Source organism: Lutzomyia longipalpis, chromosome 2 (assembly GCF_024334085.1).
Source record: "Lutzomyia longipalpis isolate SR_M1_2022 chromosome 2, ASM2433408v1".
NCBI lineage: Eukaryota > Metazoa > Arthropoda > Insecta > Diptera > Psychodidae > Lutzomyia > Lutzomyia longipalpis.
The window spans coordinates 33,396,264-33,423,293 of NC_074708.1; the positions used below are offsets into that span (position 1 = coordinate 33,396,264).

At 39.1% G+C, this 27,030-nt stretch overlaps 10 protein-coding genes across 11 annotated transcripts in view; 5 read left to right on the forward strand and 5 right to left on the reverse strand.

The window, feature by feature from the left end:
* The window catches only part of LOC129790123 (WD repeat-containing protein 19), an 829,031-nt gene that overhangs the window by 758,970 nt on the left and 43,031 nt on the right, over window positions 1-27,030 (reverse strand). The window lies entirely within an intron of this gene.
* LOC129790155 (protein O-mannosyl-transferase TMTC2-like) overlaps window positions 1-27,030 on the reverse strand; it is a 433,518-nt gene that overhangs the window by 230,885 nt on the left and 175,603 nt on the right. The gene's annotated exons all lie outside the window — the stretch shown is intronic.
* LOC129790211 (serine/threonine-protein phosphatase PP2A 65 kDa regulatory subunit) overlaps window positions 1-27,030 on the forward strand; it is a 620,353-nt gene that overhangs the window by 43,432 nt on the left and 549,891 nt on the right. The gene's annotated exons all lie outside the window — the stretch shown is intronic.
* Window positions 237-4,778, forward strand: LOC129790314 (phospholipase A1-like). The gene is made up of 5 exons (XM_055827784.1): window positions 237-1,164; window positions 1,239-1,434; window positions 1,498-1,931; window positions 4,191-4,358; window positions 4,425-4,778. Exons 1-5 carry the CDS (start codon window positions 1,116-1,118, stop codon window positions 4,649-4,651), a joined length of 1,074 nt encoding a protein of 357 aa, XP_055683759.1. The 5' UTR covers window positions 237-1,115; the 3' UTR covers window positions 4,652-4,778.
* On the forward strand, window positions 4,795-6,827 carry LOC129790307 (phospholipase A1-like). The gene is made up of 4 exons (XM_055827773.1): window positions 4,795-4,990; window positions 5,061-5,399; window positions 5,639-6,058; window positions 6,446-6,827. Exons 1-4 carry the CDS (start codon window positions 4,933-4,935, stop codon window positions 6,760-6,762), a joined length of 1,134 nt encoding a protein of 377 aa, XP_055683748.1. The 5' UTR covers window positions 4,795-4,932; the 3' UTR covers window positions 6,763-6,827.
* LOC129790340 (sorting nexin-21) lies at window positions 6,765-8,587 on the reverse strand. The gene is made up of 4 exons (XM_055827817.1): window positions 8,356-8,587; window positions 8,163-8,288; window positions 7,370-7,988; window positions 6,765-7,296 (listed from the first exon to the last, which is right to left on the reverse strand). Coding segments are annotated over exons 1-4 (954 nt in total). The 5' UTR covers window positions 8,357-8,587; the 3' UTR covers window positions 6,765-7,088.
* On the forward strand, window positions 8,838-10,870 carry LOC129790227 (protein Spindly-like). The gene is made up of 3 exons (XM_055827644.1): window positions 8,838-9,059; window positions 9,122-10,027; window positions 10,092-10,870. Exons 1-3 carry the CDS (start codon window positions 8,905-8,907, stop codon window positions 10,687-10,689), a joined length of 1,659 nt encoding a protein of 552 aa, XP_055683619.1. The 5' UTR covers window positions 8,838-8,904; the 3' UTR covers window positions 10,690-10,870.
* Window positions 10,524-17,341, reverse strand: LOC129790385 (ER lumen protein-retaining receptor). The gene is made up of 2 exons (XM_055827868.1): window positions 16,616-17,341; window positions 10,524-11,069 (listed from the first exon to the last, which is right to left on the reverse strand). Exons 1-2 carry the CDS (start codon window positions 17,217-17,219, stop codon window positions 11,035-11,037), a joined length of 639 nt encoding a protein of 212 aa, XP_055683843.1. The 5' UTR covers window positions 17,220-17,341; the 3' UTR covers window positions 10,524-11,034.
* LOC129790269 (uncharacterized) lies at window positions 17,364-19,046 on the forward strand. Of its 2 annotated transcripts, none has more exons than XM_055827706.1 (2): window positions 17,364-17,496; window positions 17,604-19,046. In XM_055827706.1, exon 2 carries the CDS (start codon window positions 17,681-17,683, stop codon window positions 19,019-19,021), a length of 1,341 nt encoding a protein of 446 aa, XP_055683681.1. In that variant the 5' UTR covers window positions 17,364-17,496; window positions 17,604-17,680; the 3' UTR covers window positions 19,022-19,046. The 2 variants fall into 2 exon arrangements, with proteins under 2 accessions (XP_055683681.1, XP_055683682.1); XM_055827707.1 differs by having other exon boundaries at window positions 17,367-17,507.
* LOC129791261 (uncharacterized) lies at window positions 20,038-26,547 on the reverse strand. Its single transcript, XM_055829330.1, has 3 exons — window positions 25,880-26,547; window positions 23,074-25,811; window positions 20,038-22,908 (listed from the first exon to the last, which is right to left on the reverse strand). The coding sequence occupies exons 2-3, from the start codon at window positions 25,543-25,545 to the stop codon at window positions 20,038-20,040; spliced, it is 5,343 nt and encodes a 1,780-aa protein (XP_055685305.1). The 5' UTR covers window positions 25,546-25,811; window positions 25,880-26,547.

Consider the following 27,030-nt stretch of genomic DNA (forward strand, 5'->3'; position numbering starts at 1 on the left):
GTTTAATTAAAACTTTAGCTAACGAGGATCTTTTTTATCCCTTTTTATCAATAAACCTTCTAAGTCTTCTAAAATCTTTTCGTATTTGAGAAGAATTTAACGTGCCTAATATAAAACAAAATATTATAAATATCATGCTAATAATTTCATTAAAAAAAATTTTCAAACGTTTTGAAAAAATGCATTGAAATGTTAAAAAAAAAAAACGAGAAAAATTTAAAAGAACATTACATTCGAAAAAATTCAAAAAGAAGCATCTAATGTTGAATAAGAAACGACAAAGTTAGAAATGAATGTCGAACGTTAAAAAACACATCAAACGTTAGAATGAAAGCGTCGTAAGCTACAACAAACATCAAATTTAGCAAACAAACTTTCAACTAATTAATATTTGAAAAAAAATCTTTAAATATCCTCTTGAACAGACTTCTGACTACGTCTCTGCAAGACAATAAAATGGAGCTTTTTACAGAATTAAATCACAACTTGACCTATTTATTTCATTACTCAGAATCGAATAAAAACATTTTCCCACCATTAATTTAATGAGAAAATTTAACATGGGATGTGACCTTTAATGGTTTCCGCGCTTTTTACTTGTACGACGTTTCGGAGATTGATGTCTTCAACCTCAGGTACAAATCATTTAGAAGACCTCAACTCTGATATTATTTCCTCTGCAGCAGAACGGAAGACTTACAATGTTTTGCCCATGACTGTTAATCATTACATTTTATGTTCAGTTTTTCCTCTCAATTCAACATTTAACCGCCCCTACTTGAAGACAACGAGAAAAGTATTTGTTAAATATAAAATTTTCTTGTTTTTCCTTCACTCTGGGTGATAAGGTGGTGTGTGCGATGGCAACGAGAAAGGTGCGTGGTGTTGCTTGGAAAAAAGAATTTTATTGCTTCAGTATGGAAAAATTTGTCGCGAAGGAAATCAAGAATTTCCCGGGTGGGTTTTTCGCGCGCGCCATATGCACTTTTTGTCCTGCTATCAATTAGCTAGCACATAGCTTTTATAAGGGCCTCCACTATTTATGTCGTGCAACAGTCACACCGTGCCATTGAGTGCGATTTTTTGCACTTTTCCTCGCATTTGTGAATAAGAAAATGTGGCAATTTATTCTACCCCTTGTGGTGCTATGTTCCTTGTGTCAAGGTGGGTGGATAAGGTGGTTGCTCTCATGTGATTTTGAATGATTTCTATTAAAAAAATTGAAATGTGTGTTGCAGGAGAGCCCGATAACTCAACGATATTTGAATTGGAATTCCTCAAATTAATTGATCCCAGCTATGGAGTTACGTGGATGTTCCTACCTGATGGCAATGACACCCTACAGATTGCCTATCTCGCCGAAGAGCCACGAAATTCCTCACGAATGAGCATCTTTGAAGTCAAGGAAAAAGTTTCCTTTCACCTCTACAACAGGTAGGATAATCAAAAAGAATTTTTTTCGAGAAAAGTTTTCCCTAAATTTCTGCTTTTTGAAAGAAAGCACAGCAAGGATGGAATAAGAATTCGAAAGACACGAAGTTTGCGTTCAGCCAGGAAACGCGAAGCATCCGATGTCTTCGACCCGAACCTGGAGACAAAATTCCTCATCCACGGGTGGCAATCGAGTAAATCCACTGACACAATTCAGAACATAAAAAACAACTACCTGAAGGTCGCCGATATGAACGTTATCGCCGTGGACTGGAGTGAATTGGCCGGGAATATTTTCTACATTACACCCGTCATGCAGACCCGCGATGTGGGAGAGACTGTTGCCGAGATGATAGAGCATCTGGTGACCACGAGGAATGCCTCAATGGCCAAGATGCACCTCATTGGGCATAGTCTTGGGGCGCATTGTGCTGGATTTGCTGGAAGCAAACTGGGTGGACGAGTTGGGAGGATATCAGGACTAGATCCAGCTAATCCAGGTAATTTTTACTTTAAAATATGAAAGTGTAAAAAATATATCTAAATTGCTTAAAAACCTTTAAAAGCTTCAGTGAGCTTTTTGAAATATCCTCCCAATTATTAATCGTCGAGTTATTTTAATAATATACTTAAACATTTTAAAAATTATTTTACGATATTTTAGCTTAATTTTTTTATGTTTGGGAGAACTATAAAATAGAAGAGAAAATATTTTACATTAGGGGAGACCGGGGTAAAAATAGTCAATTTGCGTAAATCCTTATCTGCAGGATTCCCCAAGGGCAAGAAAATTTCCTCGATAGGTCATTCTTATAGGAAATTTCCTGGCCTACAACTTTGTCTCAGACCACTTTTCTCTATCTCCACGGGAAATATGAGTTTTCGAGCTTTTCCTAAACCCTTCCGCTTCTGACTTTTTTTTTAAACGCGGCGGGTAAATATAGTCACCAGTTGGCTAAATAAAGTCGGTCGAATTTTCCGGCATTTCCAATGATTTTCCACCTGAGAGATTGATAGTAATTGATAGCTAAATTTCTCACCTTTTGATCCGCGACAAGGAATTTCACTTTTATACGCACTAAAACAGAGAATTTTGCGATTTTCTCAAACACGCCATTTTGCAACAAATGAATAGAAAATGTGCCAAAAATTTCGATCTCCCATATGATTTACATGGGATGACTAGATCTACCCCAAGGGGTATGTTTTGATTCAAAAAATTGTAGAGAAAAATCATTAAAAGTTAATGAAAAATACACTTTGGCAACATTTTCTGCACTAATCCAGCTAGTGAGAAAAATTATCAGATGGGAAAACTGCTGAAGGAAATGTTCGGAAAACGCGTTTTTCCCAATACGCAAAAGTTTGGGAAATGGGCCAAAAATCTATTTTCATTTTTAACTCCTAAAGTACTGATCGGATAACCTCCAAATTACTGTCAAAAATTATAGGTTGGTAGGGCTTTGCACCCTATTTTTTCCGATTTTTCCGATTTATATTTTGGGAGAAATTGGCATTTGAAAATTCCAAAATGACTATTTTTACCCCGGTCTCCCCTACATAAGACCCAAGAGGCTTTTATGATTTAAAGTAGCTACCTATTAAAAGCCCTCAAAAAAAGCTTCCACAATTTTTGTTTTTCCCCAATAAACCAACATAAAAAGAAATTTTGCGATTCTATGGAATTTATCAGTCTTAATGATTCATAATTTACTCCTCAGAAGACTAAGAAAGAAAAAGGTGTCTATTCATTTTTGTTCGTGTCGTGTAGTTTGCGGCTTGACTTGATTATGGAAACGACTTGATATTTTTCTTCTAATACATATTTAATGTCAATTTTAAATGCTTGACGATTACTTTTTTTTTAACATTTAACGTTTCTTTTCAAACTTTGACGGTTCATTTTTAATACATGAAATTGTTTTTAGCTTTTGACGCTTCTTTTCTAACGTATGAGATATATTTTTAACGTTTGGCTCCTTTCTATCGTTATTGACAAATCATTTAACGTTTGACGGCTCTTTTCTTTCGTTATTGACAAATGACTTAACGTTTGACGTCTCTTTTCTTCCCGTTTGACTTTTTTCTGACGTTTGATTTTTTTTTATTTCATGCTTTTTAAGCGGAAATTGAATGGCATGTTTTCTTAACAAACATCTCCCGATTTTTCCTGACTATTCGTCCTTAATTTGCAGCCCTTTCTACATTTTAATTGCCTGGCTTCAAATAATAGCATGACTCGATTAAAAATGAGCAGACTCCTTCCTTCAAAAAATTAGTGCTTGCTTAGAATTTTCAAATAAAATTTTTATTGCAAAAACTAAAGGAAACATAAAAATAAAAGATAACTTTTCACTTTTGCACATTTCTCTGCAAAAAAAAACAAGAGGGGAGTTTTTGAACTTTTTATATGGACTATAAAAAAGATTTATATATTTACAAACTACCAGGTAATTTTATCTCCTCTGTCCCACAATGATTTTCCAACATTTTTTTTATCAATATCACAACTATATAGTATGCACTCTTATGCAAACACTTCAATTTTCATTATGTTTGCACTGATTCAGGAAACTTGATAGCATTTCAAGGCAATTTGATAAAAAGAGTTGTAATAAGGAAAAAATTGCGCAGAAATGTGCATTTGTGTGGCGTCGGTGGCGTCACATCCAATGGAACACAATGCGATATTTAAAAAGCAATTAACAATTAACAAACACACCGACTCTGAACTTCATGGCACGTGCTGCTCTTTAAAGGTTTCGAGGGAACTCCTCCGAGTGAGAGGCTCGACCCCACAGACGCTCTCTTTGTCGATGTGATCCACACTTCGGCTGGAACGGCGGGAATCTCTATGAGGTGCGGTCATGTTGATTTCTACCCCAACGGAGGGGCGCGTCAACCCAACTGCAATTACCTCCCAATCGGTGAGGATTTTTAAAAAACAACTCAAAATCCCTCAGAGTTGAGCTAATTGAGAATTTTTTTTTTAGATATCCTGGAGGCTTGCAGCCATGGAAGATCGCATGAGTATTTCGCCGAATCTATCTTCTCAAATCAATTCATCAGCTACCCATGCAGAACGTGGGCTGGTTACAAAGCCAATCGCTGTGGGAAGCATACAGAACTAATGGGAGATCCCGTATCAAGGAATGCACGAGGAGTCTACTACCTCGAAACCAATGGAAAGTCCCCCTATGCCAAAGGAAAAACCCATTGATGAATCTCACTTTGAGAGCTCAAAAAGCTTGAATGTAACTGAAGAGAATTACAAAAAAAACGCAATAAAAATTAATTTTGAGAAGAAAAAAGAGTGGAAAGAGCGAGACGACAAAACTAAATATAATAGCAACAACATAAATTGTTCAGGTGATATTTAATAACGCGTCGGCATTATCGCATAGATTTCCGCGGAAGTAACTTTAGCGGAAAATTGTTGAGATTTTTGTCAGTTTGCTAGTGGAATTCTGTGCTCAAAGGTGGCTTTTACTATTTTGCTAAATGCTGGGAAAAATTCTTCTCATAATTTCCATGCCCTTGATCTTCTCCCATCTGTCTGGTAATCTCAATTCAACCTTCAATATTCGCTCTGCTCTAAAGAAAGTAATTTTATTGCTTTTTCCTCTTAGTTCATGGACTCGAAGAAAACTCCCCAGATGAGGCTAATACGAATGAAACACTGACAACTTCTCCTGATTCAAATTCAACGGATGATGGGGGCATCAACATGAATAATATTGATCAAATTGTGAGGCTTTTCTTCTACCGGAAGAATAAAAGAAAGTCATCCAATTGGGCTGTTTTTGAGCTACAAGGGAGAGAAGTAGCACAGGCCAGAGTATCTGACCACTTTGATAGAAATCTAAACACAAAATTCATCATTCATGGATGGCTGAACAACAAAAACTCCCTGCAGTTTCAACAAATTAAGGAAGCTTACCACGCTGTGAGCGATCAAAATATTTTTAGTAAGTTAAAAGTGATTTTTAATACAGTCATACCCCGTTTTATCAAGTCTTGGTTAAACTCTTCTCACCCATTAATTTGAATGAGTAAGAAGAGTTTAACCAAGACTTGATAAAACGGGGTATGACTGTATGACAAAATGAAGAGAAATTAATTCTCCGTTAGAGTGCGCTAGTTGGCAGTATATCTGGCGCTAGATGGCATGACTATCAACATTGATAACAATGGAATTATCTTTCAGTCGTCGACTGGTCAGGAATTTCTGAGGATATAAACTACATGCGTGTGGCGAATTTCACGAGACTCGTTGGAATGTACGTGGCTGAGAAGATCCAAGAACTAATTGAAACATCCCAGGCGGATGTTTCACGTTTCCACATTATTGGGCACAGTTTGGGGGCGCATATTGCAGGATTTGCAGGAGCACAAATAAAATCTCCTAAAATACGTCGCATCACTGCACTTGATCCAGCTTTACCCAACTTTCAGCGCTTCAAAGATCCCGATCTTCGGCTTGATGCTTCAGATGCGGATTTTGTGGATGTCATTCATACATCTGGTGGAACTTTGGGAGCCTATGCTCCAATTGGGAGTGCTGATTTCTACGTTAATGGTGGAACTCCACCTCAACCGGGGTGTAGTGGAGTTGCTGAACTTGCCAGTGAGTAGTAAAAGTATGGTGTTTGTATGAGTTCGAAAGTGAGGTTAGGATCATGGCGTCCTTTCGCTTTTTTGAAAACTTTATCGATTATTTTTTGTTTCGTCCATTATTGAGGGATCTAGCATTGTAAAATTCATAAACTTTTATGTAAATTGCCCTACAAATCAACACAATATTTTCAATATTGTAAATCCTTTTTAAAGGTGGCGTTCTTCATTCAAAATGGCTGCCATTTAACAATAAATTCTAACTAAAATATTTCTTTTCAACACTTTTAAAAATAAATTTCTATCAACCATAATAAAGCAAAAATAATTTAAAATCCATTCAACAATGAAAAATTACTAAAATATATTAAGATTTTAATGTCTAATCCTTACTTTGCAGCTATCTGCAGCCATGGGAGGGCTGTAGAGTACTTCCTGGAATCCATAGCTACCCCAGTGGGATTCTGGGGGCTTCAATGCGACTCGTGGGCAGCCTACAAAGCCTCCGAGTGCCGAGGAAGTTTCACAGAGATGGGCGATAGAACTAACCCCACAGCTAGGGGGACATTCTACCTAGGAACAAACTCCATGTCTCCCTTTGCCATGGGACGGAAGGTTTTTTTCGAGAATGAACCCTTTTGGCGTACAACGCTGAATACAATAATTCACCAGACGTCTTCCTTCAGACGCCCGAAGCAACCGATATTTGCACCATAGAGTGGATTTACGTTAATACTTTATTTGTTTAAATTATGTAATAATAATAAAAATGTGATGGTCAATTTCGAGTGTATAAAAATATTCTTCATATCAGTGATGAATTGACGCTCTCGTCCTTTGGTCCGTGAGGGCTAGGCCCCTCGCGGACGCAGTGCTCTCTAAGTTGAACAACATTGAGTACAACGAGTCAAGGAGATAAAATTAAAGAGAGATCCCAAATGATTCCCGAATAAGAAGCGAGGACAACCATTTTTTTTCTAACGTGATGTTTGGGGTGTCAGATCGGCAAGAGATTAAGTTGGGACTTACGCGATATCCGTGTTCTATGTTGTCTCGGCTCGAGGATCCAATGTATGGATGGCTTGGGTGAGTGTTGGTGTTCCGGATACTTTAATGCCTTGCTTTTGGAAGTCCCGCAGACGATCTTCAAGGAGTTTGTTGTCTCTCCCCTTTTGCCACCACAGATGGGTGCAGGTCTGAAGAAGGGGTACATACAAGGACAACAGGTCCGTGTCACAGACGCTCTCATATCTGCAGGAAGAGGAAAATACCAAAAGATTGTTAATTTCCGAACAAAAAAGAAAATATTTAAAGATTCTTTTACCTTCGAAGAGCAACTTCAGCCCACTCTTCTGCTGAGGGATGAGGCAGAGGGGATGTGGTGCAAGCTGCTACGAGGCGACACAGCAGGAGGAGAACGGGCTTTGAGTGATCCAGGAAAATCTTATTGAGTAAACGAAAGCAATTCTCCAAAATTGGCACAGCTTGTTCATTTCTTCGCTCATCCAGCAATCGACATGCCCGCTCAAGCTCGATACTTTGCAGAAAATTCAGAAAATGCGGTGACTCCCGCAATTCCCAGTGTGACACAATGTGATCCAGAAACACCTCAAATGCACCTCCACGCTCAGCAATGAGATCCGGTGAGAAGTTCCCCATTAAGCACTTTTTGGGAAAGTAAACCCCCTGCATTTGCGCCGGATGATCCTTCCGGAGACCATTGTAGAGCATCAGGAAGTTCGTGTAGCGCCTGTCAATTGTTGCTGGGTGTGGATCTGGTGCTACATAGCGCCCCAGAGTGACACGAAGTTCATAATTGACGTATTTCTTGCAATTTGTATTATCCTTCTCTGTTGGGAGGATTTTTGCTGCTGGAATCTCAAACTGGAGCTTCGGTGCTTGTGCTCTGGGGGGAGACTTTCTTCTCACACGACGCCAGTTGCCTAAAAAATCAGGAAGAATTTTTTTTAATCCTCTTTAAGGATTCAAAGCTCTGACCTTGGAGGCCTAAGTCTAAATGACTTTGCAGTTTATTTTTTTCTTTAATTAAATTAGACCCATTAAATTCACAATGAATCATCAAACAGAACAAAGAGAGAAGCAAGTTTTCAGCTCACCTGACTCTGTATCATCATTTTGCGTTGGATTTATAGTTAGGCTACCCTGTTCAAAGCTATCAGGACTATCTGTGTCATCAATTCCTTCCGTTGAATTGGATGATCTTCTCACAATAGCCGATCGCACTGGAAAAGCCACAAAAGAATTATGAGAAAATCCCTGAAATCTGGAAAAATCACGAGAAAATCTTACTCTTGGCATTGAAGTTTTCCTCTTCCTGTTTTCAAACTCTATTTATCACTCTATTCCGTTAATAAATGAACAATTTTAACTTATCAGTGGAAAAGGCAGAGATATCTGTGTAAAATGTGATGTAAAGTAGTAAAATTCTTCCCTTTTTGAGAGAAAAACAAGGATAATAAAAAGAGCACCTTTTTGGAAAAAAAAACAATAAAACCTCACTCAAGTTTTGCAAACTTTTGACAGTTGCACTGAGGATTTTCAAATTGTTCGTTACTGTGGAAAAAAATCTCAATTTTTTATCTCAGAAATACTTGGAAATAACAAAAACAAAAAGCTTTTTTCTTTCTAAATCCGACAAAAAATTAATTTTTCTCGAATTTTTAATTTTTCCTGATTAATTTAATTTTCCATACAAAAAAAATGTTTGCAACATTTTCCGAAAATTCGTCGAAACTTCAGCATGGTTAAACTTTCGTCAAGTTAATTTAAATGGCCGTTTTGAGCGGTTTTTCATAAACAAAACAAACATTTGCATTTCTGGTGAAATTCTCAAGAAAAATGAGCCATTCTTCGCGTTCAACGGTGCTAATTTCATCCTTGCAATCCCTAAGTCACGATGAACTTCAAGAGGAGTACAGGAAATTGGAGAAAACCTGCCAGGAGCTGCAAAAGCAAATGGAAAATGGGAAGCAACAAATTTATGAGCTGCAAAGGTAAAGGATTTCCCATCATTTTACTGAAATTTTCCTAATAGATAAGAGAAAACTGCTTCCAGGAACTTGAGTACATCCACCGCCACACAGAACTACCTCTCAGCTGAAGTGGAGAGCCTCCAGAGTTCAAGGGATGCTGAAATTGAGGAAGTTCGTAAGAAATTTCTCGTGGAAATTGAGAAGCTAAAGGAAGACAATGGGAGGCTCTGTGGGGATCGAAGTAACCTCGAGAGGCAACTGGAGGAGATGGCCAAGTGCATGGAGGAGCAACAGAGGTCTTTTGAACTGAAATTGGCTGAGAAGGATTCAGAGAAGTGCCTCAATGTCTCGAAGAATGATACCCTTGGTCTTGATTTTGAGGCTAAAATTACAGAATTATCTGAAAAAATTCAAAAATTGGAGAGAGATGCGCTGGAATTGGCAAATTCTCGTCGAGATTTGGTGCAGGAACGTGATGAGCTTCGGGAAAAGGTGGAAATTCTCGAAAGTCGTTCCCAGGGGCATGTGGAGGAGATTGAGGAGAAATCCCAATTAATTGAGGAACTCCAGGCAAAACTCTTTGAAGTCAACACGGAAATGATGGCCCTCAAGAATGATCCCAATGCCATGAATCGCAAAGGAAATTCCCTATTTGCCGAGGTGGATGATCAGCGGCAGAAAATGAAGGCAATCCTCAGTGCACAGTCGAAGAAGTACAATGAGATGAAGGCAGCCTATCTGGAGGGTCAGGTGGAGATTAAGCGCCTCAAGAAGGAGAATTCCGACATTGCCGAAGAGTTCAATTACATAAAGAAAATGTTTGTCAATGCGGACGTTGCATTCAAGAAGGAACTTCTCGAACAAATTGGGCAGCAAAAGAAGGAGATTATGAGCGTCCGGGAGAAACTTATGTGGACGGAAGAGAAGCTAAATGAAACAGCTAAGACTCACGGAGTTACCTGGACTAATGAGATGATGAAGTATTGCAAGTAAGTTATTTTATTTTTATTTTTAAAAAAATTGAAAAGAAAATAAATTTCTTCTCTTTTGCAGCACTCAAGTGGCCAAATTGGAGATAAATCTCAAGACGGTGCTCCACCAGAAAATCCAGCTGGGCGAGGAGAATCACCGAAAGCAGCAAGATCTTGCCAAATGGCGCTATAAGTGCCTCAAATATCGATGTGCTCTCATGAACAGGGAACTCCTGCTTGAGGAATGTGGAGTCAAATTTCCAGACATCCACGAGATCCCCGTCAATCCCAATATTCAGGTGGACATAAACAACTTTGACGACACCTTTGAGCATCAGCGGGAACCACCAGAAATGTTGGCAAAGAAACCTCCCGCATTCCCCATCCACGACGACGATTCTCTGCCGCAAATCCCCGAAGAGTCCAAAGAAAACATCCCGTCGACGACAGCGAACAAAATCACCTACCGGGACATAAACTTCCCACCGCCGAAGATGATTGAAAAGCCCAAAAATAGTCCTGTAGCTGTATATTTAGTTTCTAATGCAGAGACAACATCCACAGACAATCTCCCCGGTGGCGAGAGGAAGTCCCCAGCAAAGCTTCCTGCAGCACCAAAGCGCCGCGATGCCCCAAAGAGTACCCATTTCACCATCAAGAAGATTGTCTTTAGGAAATGAGGAAAAAGAAAAAAAGTCTCGCGGAGATACAATCCCTCCCTCACTTTATTCTTTTTTTTTGCCTCTCACGTCGGTGTGTGTCCACTAATTTATTAGTACGGTCCACTATACTTTCTCAAAATTAATTAATTATGTTTTTTTTACCATGATGTAACTCCTTAAATACGACTCCTTCTCATTCTTTTATCATAATTATTTCCACAATGAAAAGTAAATTTAATGCTGGCAAATAGAAATTTTTCTTTTTTTTTTTTTGTAATACGATTAAATTATTTGCGCTGCTTTTGAGGAATTCTATGCACTGCATCAAAATATTCCTTCGGTGGTGATTTAATGATCACGTACCTATGCAGGAAGTTGGAGTTTCTTGCCTTTTAGGACTGCAAAAAAAAAGTTGGAAAAGAAAAATTTGCATCAAGAATTTTGTAAAAAAAAATAAGTTAGAGTTGAGAACAAAGTCTGAATTGGAGATGAAAAATTAAAGAATTCCTTAAGGATGGATAATAATGTAGAATAAAAATTAATTTTATAATAATATTAACTCGTAAATAAATATGGACTTTTTACGTTAAAATTATGTTACAAAAGGTACAAAAGCTTTTATTTTGACTCTATTAGTTGGTATACCACAATCGTGGCATACCAAGTATTGTAATCGTCGGAAAAACCGACCACCTCAGATCGGGCTCAAACTTAGTATGAGCACGTTTCAGACAACCCACATTCCAAAAATGGTGGTGGAAAATTTTTGATCCGGCCGGCCTGCCGGCCTGGACTCCACATTTTGCCTTATATCTCGAGAACGGTAACAGATAGAGACTTCGGGTTTGAAGTTTTCTATAGAAATGTGAGTGTAAAATTTCATTTTTTCGCATTTTCAAAATTCAAAATGGCCGCCGTCCGCCATTTTGGAATACAGTCAACTACTTCTATTATAGCTAGAGGTCTGGAATTTTAGTATGCTGTAGAACTCAGTGAGACGATTTCATCAACAATTCATACTTGAAAATCGGTCAAGCGGTTTAGCAAATATGGCGGCCTAAAGCGAAAAGTGTTTTTTCGATATATCTCGAGAACGGCTTGACCGATTTTGACCATCTTGGTATCAAATGAAAGGTATTGAGAAGCCCTACAACTGTTTAGAACATTCCATGTTTCAAAAACATCCGCAAGAGGCGCTAAAAACAAAAACAAAAATTGCCTAACTTTAAGGGGCAATATCTCCGAATCACGATTATAGATTTCCTTGAATTTTTGATATGTTGTAGCCTGACTTAATATCTTTCACCAGTCCGAAAATGAAGAAAATCTATGTCGCCGTTTAGAAGATATGGCCATTTGAAAAATTCTTGAATTTGAAAAGTTCTAAGAGCCATATCTCTTGAACGAATTGTCCGATTTTGCTCAATTTGGTATCAAATTAGAGGTTTTGCAAAACTCTACAACTTTCTAAAAACATCAGAAACCTCTAGAACTATTCCTTTAGGACGAAAAGTGCAAAAAACTGTTTTTGTTGAACAAAAATCCGCCATTTTATGTTCTGGAGGTGACCTTGAAATGTATCGAAATATATGTCAGATTATAGCTTATTTCAATACCTTTCCAGAACTAGTCAAGAAATTTCTGTAGGTGTTATAGAACTTGAGATATGACCATTTTTATGTACATATCAAATTACTGAATTTCACAGAAAAATCAACTTTGCCTACTAATACTACTTAAAAATTAAATTACAACGCATAGACTGACCCATCCGCGTTGTGGTATACCAACTCTAATAACTGGACGCGTTATGATTGACTTTCATGGTGTGATGTCTCTTTGAATGAAATAAAAATGAAAAAAAGCGAGTCCAGCTTAACCCTTTCAGGTCCGCGATTAATCTAGCAATCTGATTGAACTAAAAATAATTTTTATGGGTTCCTTTGAGCACAAATAAGATATTTTTGGCAAAAAATCCCAACTCAAAAATTTATGGTTTTTCGTCCTTCCTGATCCTATGAGTCCTTGGGGATGTCCTTTTGTAGTCATAAAATTACTAAAATTATTAGAGATTGTAAAGACATAGTCCTGCACTTATTTGGACTCAATATTTAAAAACTAACTATACAAAATGAAATATTTTCAAAATCGAGCCTTTTGGGTCGGCGTATGGCCCAATGAACCTGAAAGGGTTAAGGTCATTTTTGGAACTTGCAATGTCTTAAACATCTGTAAGACCTCTGAAAATCTTTCATTTGAGCCTAATTTGATCAAAATCGGTCGAGTCGTTTTTGAGTTAAATCGGAAAAATTCTTCATTTCAGACGGCGATATTTGCTAAACGGCTTGACCGATTTACAAGTATGAGTTACTGATGAATACATTTTGCTGAGCTCTACAACATATTGAAATTGAAATTTCCTTTACGGATCGTTAGCAATCTGACCTACTTTTAATTATCCAATTTTTAACTAAATTGTAAATTTATCCCTAAAAAGGATCTAACTGATCTAACAACTTTAGTAATCTATAAACTTTTTACGTGAAAGAATGATCAGAAGATAAAAATTTTAAACATTTTTATTCTTTTAGAGATTTCGAATTCAAGGAGGTTTCTTACATATTGACCTAGAATGTTTATAATCTCTTCTTTGTTAATCCCTTAAATCCTTTTTAAGTATTTGAAATGAAAACAGGAAACCAACAAACAGAAAAACCGCCTTAAAAACAATCCTAAACGATTTTACAAACATTGTAAGTTGGTGTATAGAAAAAAAGGTTATTGCTCTTCTTAATCATGCTAATTAATGCTAATAAGGCGTTACATTCTTATGATGAATCAGCTTCTTATTTGAGTGAAAACAATCATAACCAGCATAATTTAATAACAAAAAAGGTAAATTCCACAATTTTATAAAACAGAGAATCGACTTTTTTAGTTAGTCCGTCTACAGAGACTTTTAGTTAGAAATAATTAAAAGATAAATAAAGAAGGTTTAATGCCTACGGCAATTTTGTAATATTACAATGAAACTTTTATGCTTTACAGCATCGTTTTAACATTTTCATCTCTAAATTCTAACGTACAAAAACGATTTGGATGGATAGAATTAGAAATATCTTTAGAAGTTAACAATTTTTGCATAGTTTACATTCAAAACGTCTTATACGCGATGAAATGAAAACAAGTGAATATTTATCAAATAAGATTCTCAAAATTAAACTAAATTTGGAATTCCAATTTGATTAAAAGGATTAAAGGATACGTTTTTTTTTCCTATTGGATTTCTTACGTTTATTGATTTTTTTTATAGGTTTAACAAATTATTCAGACTAGACTGACTTTAGTTTTTAATTAGTTGGTGTTCCACTTCGTGGCCAACACCAAGTATTGTAATCGTCGGAAAAACCGACCACCTCAGATCGGGCTCAAACTTGGTATGAGCACGTTTTAGACATCCCACATTACGAAAATAGTGGTGGAAAATTTTTGATCCGGCCGGCCTGCCGGCCTGCCGGCCTGCCGGCCGGTGCGCTAAACTTTGCCTTATAGCTCGAGAACAGTAACAGATAGAGACCTCCGGTTTGAAGTTTTCTATAGAAATGTGGGTGTAAAATTTCATTTTTTCGCATTTTCAAAATCCAAGATGGCCGCCGTCCGCCATTTTGAAATACCGTCAACCACTTCCCTTATAGCTAGAGATCTGAAAATTTAGTATGTTGTAGAGCTCAGTGAAACGTTTTCATCGACAACTCATACTTGAAAATCGGTCAAGCCGTTTAGCAAATATGGCGACCTAAAGCAAAAAGTGTTTTTTCGATATAACTCAAGAACGGCTTGACCGATTTTGATCATCTTGGTATCAAATGAAAGGTTTTAAGAAGCCCTACAACTGTCTAGAACATTCCAAGTTCCAAAAACATCCACAAGAGGCGCTAAAATCGAAAACAAAAATTGCCTAACTTTAAGGGGCAATATTTCCGAATCCCCATTAGGCAAATCTTTTAAATTTTGATATGTTGTAGCAGGACTAATAATCTTGCACCAGTCCAAAAATGAAGAAAATCTATGTCGCCGTTTAGAAGATATAGCCATTTGAAAAATTCTTGAATTTGAAAAGTTCTAAGAGCCATATCTCCGGCACTGCTTGACCGATTTTGCTCAACTTGGTATCAAATTAAAGATTTTGCAAAACTCTACAACTTTCTAGGACATCAGAAACCTCTAGAACTATTCCTTCAGGACGAAAAATGCGAAAAACTCTTTTGGTGAAACAAAAATCCGCCATTTTGAATTCTGGGGGTGACCTTGAAAATTATTGAAATTTATGTCAATTTATAGCCTGTGTTAATACCTTTCCAAAGCTAGTCAAGAAATTTCTGTAGGTCTTATAGAACCAGAGATATGACCATTTTAATGCATCAAATTGCCGAATTTACAAAAAAAGTCAACTTTGCTTACTAATACTGCTCACAAATAGTATTAACCTGCTGGCCGCCAAGACCTTGGAGCTTCCTTAGAGCGCCAAGGTGGGGTCGTTGAACGACCCCAAGAAGGAAGTCGATTTTCTCATAAACTATAAAACCGGGAACTGTCGGGTCACTACCTTTAGACTCCTTATATAGTCCTCTTGCCCCTTGCATCACAAATTCGCCACCCGGAAACACGCAGAAGAAGATATTAGGGAAAAACATTTTTCACTCCTTTTTCACACTTTCTTCGTGAGAAATTTGCCACGAAGTTGACCGCAACTGCTATTTTTTTTCACTACTTCCCCACATTCCCCTCACTTCCCGCATCGTGATAAATGGCAATATTTCTCGAATATTCTTTATTGTTTTGCACATTTATATGCTTCTAATTATGTTTTATGTTGTTTATGTTACTTATTCGCGATAATTCTGACACTGAGATGGTAAAGTGAGAAAGTAAACACAACCCTTCAACCCCCTTCAACCATATGATTTATGATGTGACTAACTTCATTCTAAGAAATTTTCCGCAGCATGGCCGTTACACCAATTTTTGAATTCCCTTCTTCTACATTTTCCTTAATAACTTTTCTTGTGGTGGACGGATTGAGCTGAAATTTTTACACAACCTCCTCAGATAACCAAAGAACTTATTTCCAAAAGATGGGAATGGTATCTTTTATATTTATTAAGTTATAGCACGAAATATAGGGCTGGGGTCGTTCAACGACCCCGCTTGGCGGCCTAGAGGTTAAAACGCATAAAGAAACTTTGCACGTTGTGGGACACCAACTCTTATAACTGGACGCGTTATGATTGACTTTTATTTGTAATTTGTAAAACTATTGATAGAAAACTTCCAAGACCAGTTAAAACAGTTTAAAAGGATTGTTCACCTCTCCGCTAACCGATTATAGAAAGTCCAGACGTTAGAAATCTTAAAATCTACAAAATATCAGTAAATTTATCTCTTCATCTGTCTGTAAGACTAAAATTCTTATCATTAATACTTTGTGAGGTGGGAAAATCGTGAGTTCATGCCTTCAGCTATTCAAACACTGTACTGATGGGGCAGACCGCCTGGGAGAACTTTTTTTTTAACATTACAATGCCAGATGTTTGCAAAAAGCGCCTGAATAATATATTTTTTAGAACTTATTAAGCTCCCCCATTATTCTGTCTCAATTGAGCTAAAAAATTTCCAAAAAGGAAATCATCCGATGAATTTGGGGTATGAAGCAATTTGAAAAAATTGATAAGACATTGAGAAGCCGGCTTATCAGTCACTTTTTTTTGCAGAGAGTCTATCTCAGGGTCCGTGGAAAGAAATAGTTTTATGCTCTCTGAAAAATCATTGGGATTTACGGGAGAAAAATCCATGGAATGGGAAAATAAAATCTTAATGATAAATCTATGAATTATTTGCTGGCCGCAGTAAAATTATGTTGATATTAGGGCGCACACAGACTCACCTTTGGTAATGTACAAGTAGAAGAAATCGCAGTAGAGAATGGTCTGTACGGCACCAGCAATAATTGCAATCCAATCGTAGTGCCCCTCGGTGGCGTAGCGGTAGACCCAATTGATGAGATAGAGCGCCCGGTAGGAGCCGAGGGCGAAAAGGTAGTGACTCGTGATGGTCTCCGCCTCGCCCGTCTTGCTCACGAGGAAAAGTTGCGGCAGTATAGCCACGGACTCGAGGTAGATGGAGAAGGTCCAGAGGATCTCCAGCACGGTGAAGCTGTGATTGATGAGGAGCGAAAGGATGGCGGCTGGGATGAGGAGGAACTCAATCCGGAAGGAATCGTGGTTGTGGTCGTACGTGGCGCGAAACTTCACGTACATTAAGTACACCGTCATCCCGGAGGCCGCCAGGAAGAAGATCTTCATCACAGTGTTGTACAAGCTGATGTATGTGGTGAAGAGATCTAAATACCGCGCCACGTAGACGACGGTGAACAGGATTTGGGACTTTCCGGAAATGCCAGCGCACGAGCGTGTTTTCCATATCTTTAGCAATAGCACTATTATCGCCAGCAAATGTGACAAATCACCAGCTAATCTGAATATATTCATCCTCAACTATCTCCCGGTACTCCTCGCTTCAATATCAAGTGGCTAAATGCCCCACAATCAGCCCAAAATGCACGGAAAAAAGGACCTCAGTCTCCCGAAACTTTTTATATGAAACGTCAATATGAGTGACGTGTATGTTTTGGGAATGAAATCGGAACAGCCGGTGCTCTGACGCTCATTGTCTTTCGTTAAGCTGGTTAAGTGGCATTTTTATCGCTTCAATCACCCCAAAGTGACCATCTAATTGATCATCAAGCTTGTACACATCGTTTTCCAGGTGATTAATGGGTAATCAACCCACACCCCTCCATCCTGTCCACGATATTTCCATAAATACACGTCTAACCTCACTTTTTGATTTTCTCCCATCAACTGCTATTTTAGCCACCTTTCCGGAAGCACAACAAATGATCATCCAGTCGCTCCAGAACTGACCAGGAAACCTTAAAAGAAATACCAAGATGATACCGAGAAGAAAGAAAGGATGTGCACCACTTTTCAATAAACCCAGAGTTGTTACTTTGCTCTCTGAAGATGAATCAGATGGAGAATCTGAGGAACTTCCAAAATCGAGGCGAAATAAGAAAAACAAGGCAGTTCCAGACCAAAGTCAAATAATTGATCTATGTGAAGGAGAACTGCCTTCAACAAACAACAATGCTAATGACGAAGGAGCCAAAAATAATGCCAGGAATGAAGAATCTCTAAGTTCGAGGGATACTGAAGAATTTGCAGTTACTTCATCTTTTGCAGACTTTGTGGAGCAAACTAACATCCGGGAAATTGTTGACGAGTACCTTCAGAAGCATTTCAGTGATACAGAAATCAGCACACTCAAGGATCCATTCCTGAAATATTTCTATAAGATCTACACTGAAAATCCCACAAGTCGACGATGCACGGAAGTTAATCTTCATCAGCTCACCTTCAAACCACCTCAATTTTCATCTGTGGAGAAAAAACTGCTGGATAAGCATAAAATAGAGGACTGCACTGTGGCAATGGGATCAGCGAATGTTCTCTTCTCAATTGAAAAGAGAATCTATCGTCGGTTCAGGAAGAAAAATCCCACAACTAGGACTCACATAGATTTCTTCCAACCAAAAACCTTTCACACCATGACTATGGAGTATCTACAACACATTCACTCCAATGTTGAACGCATTTTGAGGCACCCAGAGATTGATCGTGGAAAGACTATTGAAGATCTCGTGACGCTGCTTTTCGATCGTCTTGATGCGCTCACACCCTGCGAAGAGCTTCCATTGACTCCTATATCTATCGAAGACCTTGAGAGCACACTTGAGGAAGCAAACGTAACTGAAGAAATTCATCTAGAGGATGTCTCCCTGGCAGAAGAATTGAGTCCCCAGAAAACGCCTGAAGTGATTCCCAGTACTCCCATTTCCATTGAAATTCTCGATTTTGAATTCAAGGATCCCTACCATTGCACCGCAAAAGGAGTTGAGGAGCAACTCTTTCATGATGGAAGACTAGAAATTCCCATTGAGATCTTCACACGAAATGGACCAATGGACATCACACTCAGACATGATGACATTGGAAGATTTCTGGATGTAAAACCGAGAGTGTGGAAAGGTATAAAAACCATCCTCGCTGGAATAGAAAATGAAGAGAGCGCGACTCAGCAGCGAAAGGTCCTACTGGCAAAATTTTCAAATGTTTTCTGTGAAATTCTGAGTCGTGCAAAGGGTAGAAATCCGGGATTTACTCGTTACTATATCCAGCATTTGGAGGGAAATGTAACCCAAAATTGCATTGAGGTGATTCATAAAATTTAATAAAAAAGTTTCTTTGAGCAAAAAATCTTTTGGTCTTAATTCATTATAACGATATTACAGTAGTGACTCGCAGTATTACGTCTTTCATATTTCAGAGTTGGTCTCTTCATTAAACACGTTTATGCCGACTTTTGTAGGATATCAATGAAACTTTCACCGAATGATTTTGAGCTCAGAAAGTTTTATTAAGGTTTTTTTTTCTTTTTCAAACTGAAAGAAAACTGATAAAGCCGTTTTGGAAAACTAAAAATAATCTAATTTCTGAATTTTAATCCAATCAAAATTATGCCAAGAAAATGATTTAATTTTTAGAGTACATACAGTCATACTTACTGATAATGACGTACCTTTTAGAGAAGATGATCAATAATTTAATTAGTGGACTGTATGCAAAGTAGGGCTGTACGTTCTTTGGGGGGTCGCCACGTACCTTTAGAAGATATGGTAAAATGATTAGTGGTTGAACTCTAGATGTTCTTCACAGATGCAATCTTCAGGTAACCAACCTTTAAAGACACAATAATGCAATTAGAGCCAATGCGGCTCCCGAAGGAGCAAAAATTTTGTGTCTGCAGATCGTTCTCCTGATCCTTTGAAGTGGATGGTCCTCTGGGCATGCAATTTCTCCGTAGTGATCCTATTTCCTTGCCAAGAAGCGCCCCAAACGAGATGGATCACCAACCACGAGGAGAGCACAAATTAAATGTTCACAAGTACTTTTCTTACAAAACTAACTTTACTGATATAAACAAAATACAACTTTCACAATATAATGATTTGATTTTACTCGATGGTGAGAAATTGAGATTGGGAGAGAAAATACTGGAAATATTGGATTTTTTCTCTAACACATTTTTCGAACAATCTTCCAATAATGGAAATTTGACAAAAGTGACGTTTTGACGTTTTTTAATTCTAACTATTGCCGCAGATGGCATTCTTGTTTGTATGTTTCATCTCGGTATCAATATTTTGCAATATTGAACGGAGAGAATGTTTCATGTAAATTGACTTTCTTAACACTCCGGGGGGGGGAGTTGGGTCGGTGATCCCCATATCCTTTCTTTAGGGTATCTGGCTAGTTTGGTGATGGGTCTGATGTACGTTCCTTTCTTTGTTTTCACTTCGACTGTGCGTACCATTCCGTCTTTTCCTTCAAATATTTTTGTAATTTGTCCCATCATCCAGGTTGCAGATGCCAAATCATTCTCCATAAGCACCACCCAGTCTCCTTCTTTCAAATTCTCCTTAACGTCGGTCCATTTCAGTCTCTGCTGCAAGGAGTGTAGGTATTCTTGTCTCCATCTCTTTGTGAAATCTTGATGAATCTTTTGGCATAATTGCCATCTATTCAATTTTCCCACTTTTAGCTCACTGAGATCTGGATCGGGCAGAGCGTTCATCGGGCCTAGTGCGAGAAAATGACCAGGAGTCAATGGTTGTGGATCCGCTGGCGATCCGGAAGCATATGTGAGAGGTCGGGAATTCAAAGTTGCTTCTACTTGGGTGACAATTGTAGTGAATTCCTCATAATTCAAAATTACTTCTCCGACCACTCTTTTTAAATGGTACTTTGTTGACTTTACAGCAGCCTCATGGAGACCGCCATGGTGCGGAGCTGACGGCGTTTGGAAGTGCCATTCAATCTCATCATCACAAGTGGCAGACTTGATGATCCTTTGTGCTTCCTCTTGTTGGAAGAGTAGCTTGATTTCTCTCTCAGCTCCCACGAAATTTCTCCCGTTGTCAGCGTACACTTGGGATGGACGTCGCCGTCTGCTAACGAATCTCCTGAATGCTGCCAAGAATGCCTCCGTAGTCAAAGCACTGACTACCTCAATGTGAACAGCCTTCACTGCCATGCAGACGAAGATGCACAAATATGCCTTGTGACTCCTTGTGCCGCGCAAGAGATCGACTCTAATATGGAAAGGGCCTGCGAAATCCATGGCTACTGACCTAAAAGGTCTCACTAGGGTGACTCGTGCAGCCGGTAGATTTGCCATGAGTTGTTCTTCTGCCTTAGGTCTCATCATATAGCACACGTGACAAGTTCTATAGATCTGCTGCGCCAGATTTCTTCCCCCTATTGGCCAGTATTTCCTTCTCAGTGAAGCAAATAACAATTCCGGGCCAGCATGCTGCAGACTCAGGTGTTCATGCTGCGCTATCAATTTCGCGAGTCTGCCTTTTGGGAGAAGTCTAGGATGTATGGCATTGTACTCCTCCTCAGATTCCTGCAATCTACCTCTAACTCGTATGACTCCTTCATTGTCAATAAATGGGCAAAGAGACCTGAGAAACTTGTAATGTTTGAATTTATTTATTTTTGACTCTTTTATTGCTTGAAATACATCTGATAAATTCGCTTTTTGGTTTTCTTTGATGAGATAATCTTCTGCTTCTCTCAATTCTGTTATGGAAAATTCAGCATTGTTCACCTTCTCCGCATCAAAACTTTCATCACAATTCTCCCTGATTGCAAATGCTGCTAGTTTTTTGGCATGGGGCCAGTCTGTGGCAGTTTCCAATATGAATGTGAATGCATCTGCTCCCGCGGAACTCTCTTCTGCAACAGCTTGATCTGTGGCAGCAGCCATAGTCAACACATGTGAATCTTCCTGTAGTATTTGGTGATATGGAGCTGGCCATGCTTCTTCTCCCCCGAGTAACCACTTTGGCCCATTCCACCATAATTGAGACTCTTGTAGTTTCTTTGGTGTGGTTCCCCTTGATAGAATGTCTGCAGGGTTTTCATGGGTCGATACGTGCCTCCAATGGGATGGTGCAGACCGCGCTCTGATATCCTTCACTCTGTTTCGCACAAAAACCTCCTGTTTGTTCTCATATTTGGAGTGAATTTGTCCAAGAACAACCATTGCATCACTCCAATAATAACAACTTTCCGGCTTGATGTCATAGACTGTCCGGACACGCTCCATCAACTGTGCTCCCAGCTTTGCAGCACATAACTCCAGTTTGGGCACTGTGACTTCTGGATCTTGGGCTTCCTTCTCTACCTTGTTCTTCTTAGATTCACCCTTGATTGGTGTCACCTTGCATTTTGATGTAAGCATACAGGATGATCTATTTCCCTCTGAGTCTCGCGAAACCAAGTAAATCACTGCTCCATAAGCCAAGAGACTTGCATCGCAAAACACATGCAGTTGATCCTCGACTGATATTGCAATTGTTGCTGCCCATCGTGGAATCCTAATGTCTTGAACAGCTGGCAAATTTGAAATGAAGCTAGTCCATTCCTTTAAGATTGAGCCCTCTACAGGAGTATCCCAGTCCAGGTTTTCCTTCCACACTTTCTGAAGAAGCATCTTTGCCTGTAGCACGATTGGGCCAATAAGACCGATTGGATCAAAAATGCGGGCAATAACAGACATCATTGTACGTTTGGTTGTCATTGTAGGATCCAAATCTTCAGCCACAGTAAATCGAAATACATCGGCCAACGGATACCAAGAGAGTCCCAAAGTTTTGACTTCATCTCCTGACAGTTGGATTGGCTCATGATTTTCCTGATCACTATTCAATGCTTCTAGTACTTGTGCGGAATTAGATTGCCACTTTGACAATTCAAGTTTTGCCGTCCGGAACATCTCAATGAGTTGCCTCTGCGTTTCAATGACTTCCTGTACTGTTGGTGCTGACATGAGGCAATCATCTACATAGATGTTATTCCTCACAACCTCTGCAGCCTTGGGATACTTGTGTCCTTCATCCTGTGCTAATTGGTTCAATGAGCGTGTGGCCAGATACGGTGAGGCTGCATTTCCAAAACAGACAGAGCGGAATCTGTAGTCCACCACAGGGCCATCTGGCGTCTCTTCCCATAAAAAGCGTAGGAAGTCTCGATGCGCTGCTGCAATTAGTGTCTGCAAATACATTTTTACGATATCACATGACATTGCAATCGCATATCTACGAAATCTCCAAAGGATTGACACTAAATCAGGCTGTACAACAGGGCCAATTTTCAGCTTATCATTCAAACTAAAGCCAGAGTCAGACTTGGCGCTGAAATTGAACACAATTCTCACCTTTGTGGAGGTTGCCTGTTTGCGAATGACACAATGATGCGGAGCATAATAAGCTGGCCGATGGATTTCTTCAGCTGGAACGATCTCAATGAAGCCCAATTTCAGATATTCCTCGAAGATTTTTCCATATTCGGTCCGCAATTCCGGATCTCCTGCTAATCGTCGCTTCACCGCCTTCAACATTTGCATTGCCTTCCAACGATTGTTTTCCAATTGAGTGTAATCGCTTCTCAAAGGTAATTCAACTTCATATCTGCCTTCTTCTGTTCTCTTTGTGGTAGCAACATAGTGATTCTCCACTTCTTCTTGTTCCTCAGACAATGACTCACAGTTGGGAATTGCTTCCAGTTCAAAGAACTTTCTCAACCCATTGTCAATGCTTGCCAAAGTCGATAAATTGCATGTGATTTCATAGCTACCCACCGTTGAAGTATGAATTGGCTGCTGGTTCCAACTGCCGAAGACTAACCATCCAAACTCACTACCTCTGAGAGCAGGAAGTCCCTGACCCAGCTTATGTGATCTATCGTGCAGTATATCGTTTAGAATATATCCACCAATGAGGAGATCAACCTTTCCTGATTCATACCAAAGCGGGTCAGCCAATTCAAAGCCCGATGGGATGCGAAGATCCTTCTTCTGTACTGGCCAGTTGGGTAAATTTGCACACACCTTGTCTACAACTCTGCACCACAATGCATATGGCTTGCCAGTGAATCTTGACGCAATAGTAGTCTCCACAGCGAAGCGCGGACTGGATCTCTGATGCTCCAAACCATTGACAATCTCGTTGATTGGATGACGTTTCAGGCCCAAAATCTCGCACATTCTTTCGGATATAAAATCACCTTGCGACCCTTCATCAATGAACGCTCTGCATACGTGTGGCTTTCCATGTACATCGTAGACCAATATTTGTGCTGTTTTCAACAGTACCCTCCTGTTTTTCAACTCTTTCATGACCCCACAGTTGGTAGAGGATGTTAACAACACCTCTCCCTGTGAACCAAACGAAGAATTGCCATTAACAGATCTTGAACTTTCTCCCATCTGCAACACATGCGAAGTAGTACTTCCAACTCCCCCCACTAAAGCATCATGCACCCAATAATTATGTTTCTGTTTACAATGCTTGCAAGGAGGGTATGTACATGCATTAATTTCGTGACTATCAGCAATGCAATTTAGACAAAGTTTCAAATTTCTCACCACCTCTAGTCTTTTCACAGCAGTAAATGACTTAAATTTATTACATCGAAATAACTTGTGATTTGTCTTTGAGCAAACGGGACATAAGTCGCGGTTTTCATTAATAGCAGACATATGAGTTACTTGATTTTTTGCTGAAGGCTTAATTGGGGGTTTTTTGAGGTTATTACTAGGTACACTTTGTTTCACTGGTGGGCACATTTCAAGCGCGGTACATCTTTTCGAAAGGAATTTGTCAAAACATTCCCAAGTGGGAATTCTTGATGGATCATTATTCTCACGAATCCACAGCGATCGTGTCTCATGGTCAAGTTTTTCAAAAATGACATGAATGATCCAAGGGTCTGGTCCACTAACCTGCATCGATTTGATTGAATTGAGAATACTGCGGGACGTATCGTGAAGTTTTCTCAATTCTGCTGCTGACGTCCCCTTAACTCCAGGCTGCTTGTGGAACGTCTCCAGAAGAGAATTTAAAATGCTGACCTTGTGGTCATATCTTCCCTTCACAGCTTCCCATGCCTCCGCGTAGTTCTCGCCTCGCGCTGCTATGTGCTCAATAACTGCCTTTGCCTCACCCACCAGCGCGTTCTTCAAGTAGTGCATCTTCTGAGCATTTGAGAGAGTAGAATTTTCATCCACAATGCTGCCAAACAAGTCCTGGAATGACTGCCAGTTGACATACTGGCCATCAAAGGTGGGTATTTTTATTGCCTCTAACTTGATGCCACCTTGAGAGAAGCCTTGGGCTCCCTCTGCGGAAGAAACCACGACTTGCGGTGCCGGAGCATGTGAGAAGTTCCCCAAAAGTGCCACTAAATTCTCTTGTTGCTGTTTTAGAATCCGTTCTAATGCCGTTTCTTGTGCCCGTCTCTCCTCGCGCATCATCTCACACAACAATGGAGTGCCTGCAGATGTTCCCGAGAATGAGCCACTCTGCATAGTGGATGCTTCCTGCCTCAACCTGATGTCAGCGATGTGGTCAATGAGCCTTTTTTCAACTGCATCACACTCACTCAAAAATGCAATAAGTTCCGCCTGTTCAGATTCCCTGTCCTCCTCAGTCTGTTGCTCTTCAATAATGACTCGCTGAATACATTGGAATTTCGGGATCAACTTTGACAATGACTCAAGATGAACCTCCAGATCCTTTCTCACACCGAGTCTTCTGAGATTTTGAGGACTTTCCTCAAGACGATCCAAGGCATTCTTGATGTTGGTTAAGGAGCCCTTGTATCCACTTCGTACGTGCTTGTTCGGCATGTTGCTCAGATGCACTGACGAGTAAAAGACTCCGGTACGGGCGACAGTTCTCCGGAAGTGACAATCTGCACTTCCCGGATTGAAGTACCAAAATGATAATGACGTACCTTTTAGAGAAGATGATCAATAATTTAATTAGTGGACTGTATGCAAAGTAGGGCTGTACGTTCTTTGGGGGGTCGCCACGTACCTTTAGAAGATATGGTAAAATGATTAGTGGTTGAACTCTAGATGTTCTTCACAGATGCAATCTTCAGGTAACCAACCTTTAAAGACACAATAATGCAATTAGAGCCAATGCGGCTCCCGAAGGAGCAAAATGATAATGACGTACCTTTTAGAGAAGATGATCAATAATTTAATTAGTGGACTGTATGCAAAGTAGGGCTGTACGTTCTTTGGGGGGTCGCCACGTACCTTTAGAAGATATGGTAAAATGATTAGTGGTTGAACTCTAGATGTTCTTCACAGATGCAATCTTCAGGTAACCAACCTTTAAAGACACAATAATGCAATTAGAGCCAATGCGGCTCCCGAAGGAGCAAAAATTTTGTGTCTGCAGATCGTTCTCCTGATCCTTTGAAGTGGATGGTCCTCTGGGCATGCAATTTCTCCGTAGTGATCCTATTTCCTTGCCAAGAAGCGCCCCAAACGAGATGGATCACCAACCACGAGGAGAGCACAAATTAAATGTTCACAAGTACTTTTCTTACAAAACTAACTTTACTGATATAAACAAAATACAACTTTCACAATATAATGATTTGATTTTACTCGATGGTGAGAAATTGAGATTGGGAGAGAAAATACTGGAAATATTGGATTTTTTCTCTAACACATTTTTCGAACAATCTTCCAATAATGGAAATTTGACAAAAGTGACGTTTTGACGTTTTTTAATTCTAACTATTGCCGCAGATGGCATTCTTGTTTGTATGTTTCATCTCGGTATCAATATTTTGCAATATTGAACGGAGAGAATGTTTCATGTAAATTGACTTTCTTAACACTTACATTTAATTATCTCTCGGATTAACTCTTTTTACCAATTAGTTTTTATGCGTAAGAAGAGTTTAACAGAGAGATGATTACAAACGAAAAATCTTCTATATAAAATAAATTACGCATTTTTGCTAAGGCAAATGAACTTTTACAAAACGACTGATCCGATCTTGATGAAATTAACTCCTCTCTATCTTCGTAAAATATTTAAAACTCCTACCATTCATATGAATTTCATATCCTAACACGTTTGAGACAAACGAAAAAATTTCAAATGGAATTTTTTTTAACATTATATTGCAAAACGTTGAACGTTAGAAAAAAATTAAACAAGAAGAAACGTCAAACGTTAGAAAAGAAGCGTCAAACTTGAGGGAAATTCAAAATAGAAAATAAACACCGGCGAAAGTTGCTTTAACAAAATGTTAAAAGTTTTCCTAATTTCAGATAAAAAAAACTTATTTAAGACGATGTAAATTGTCG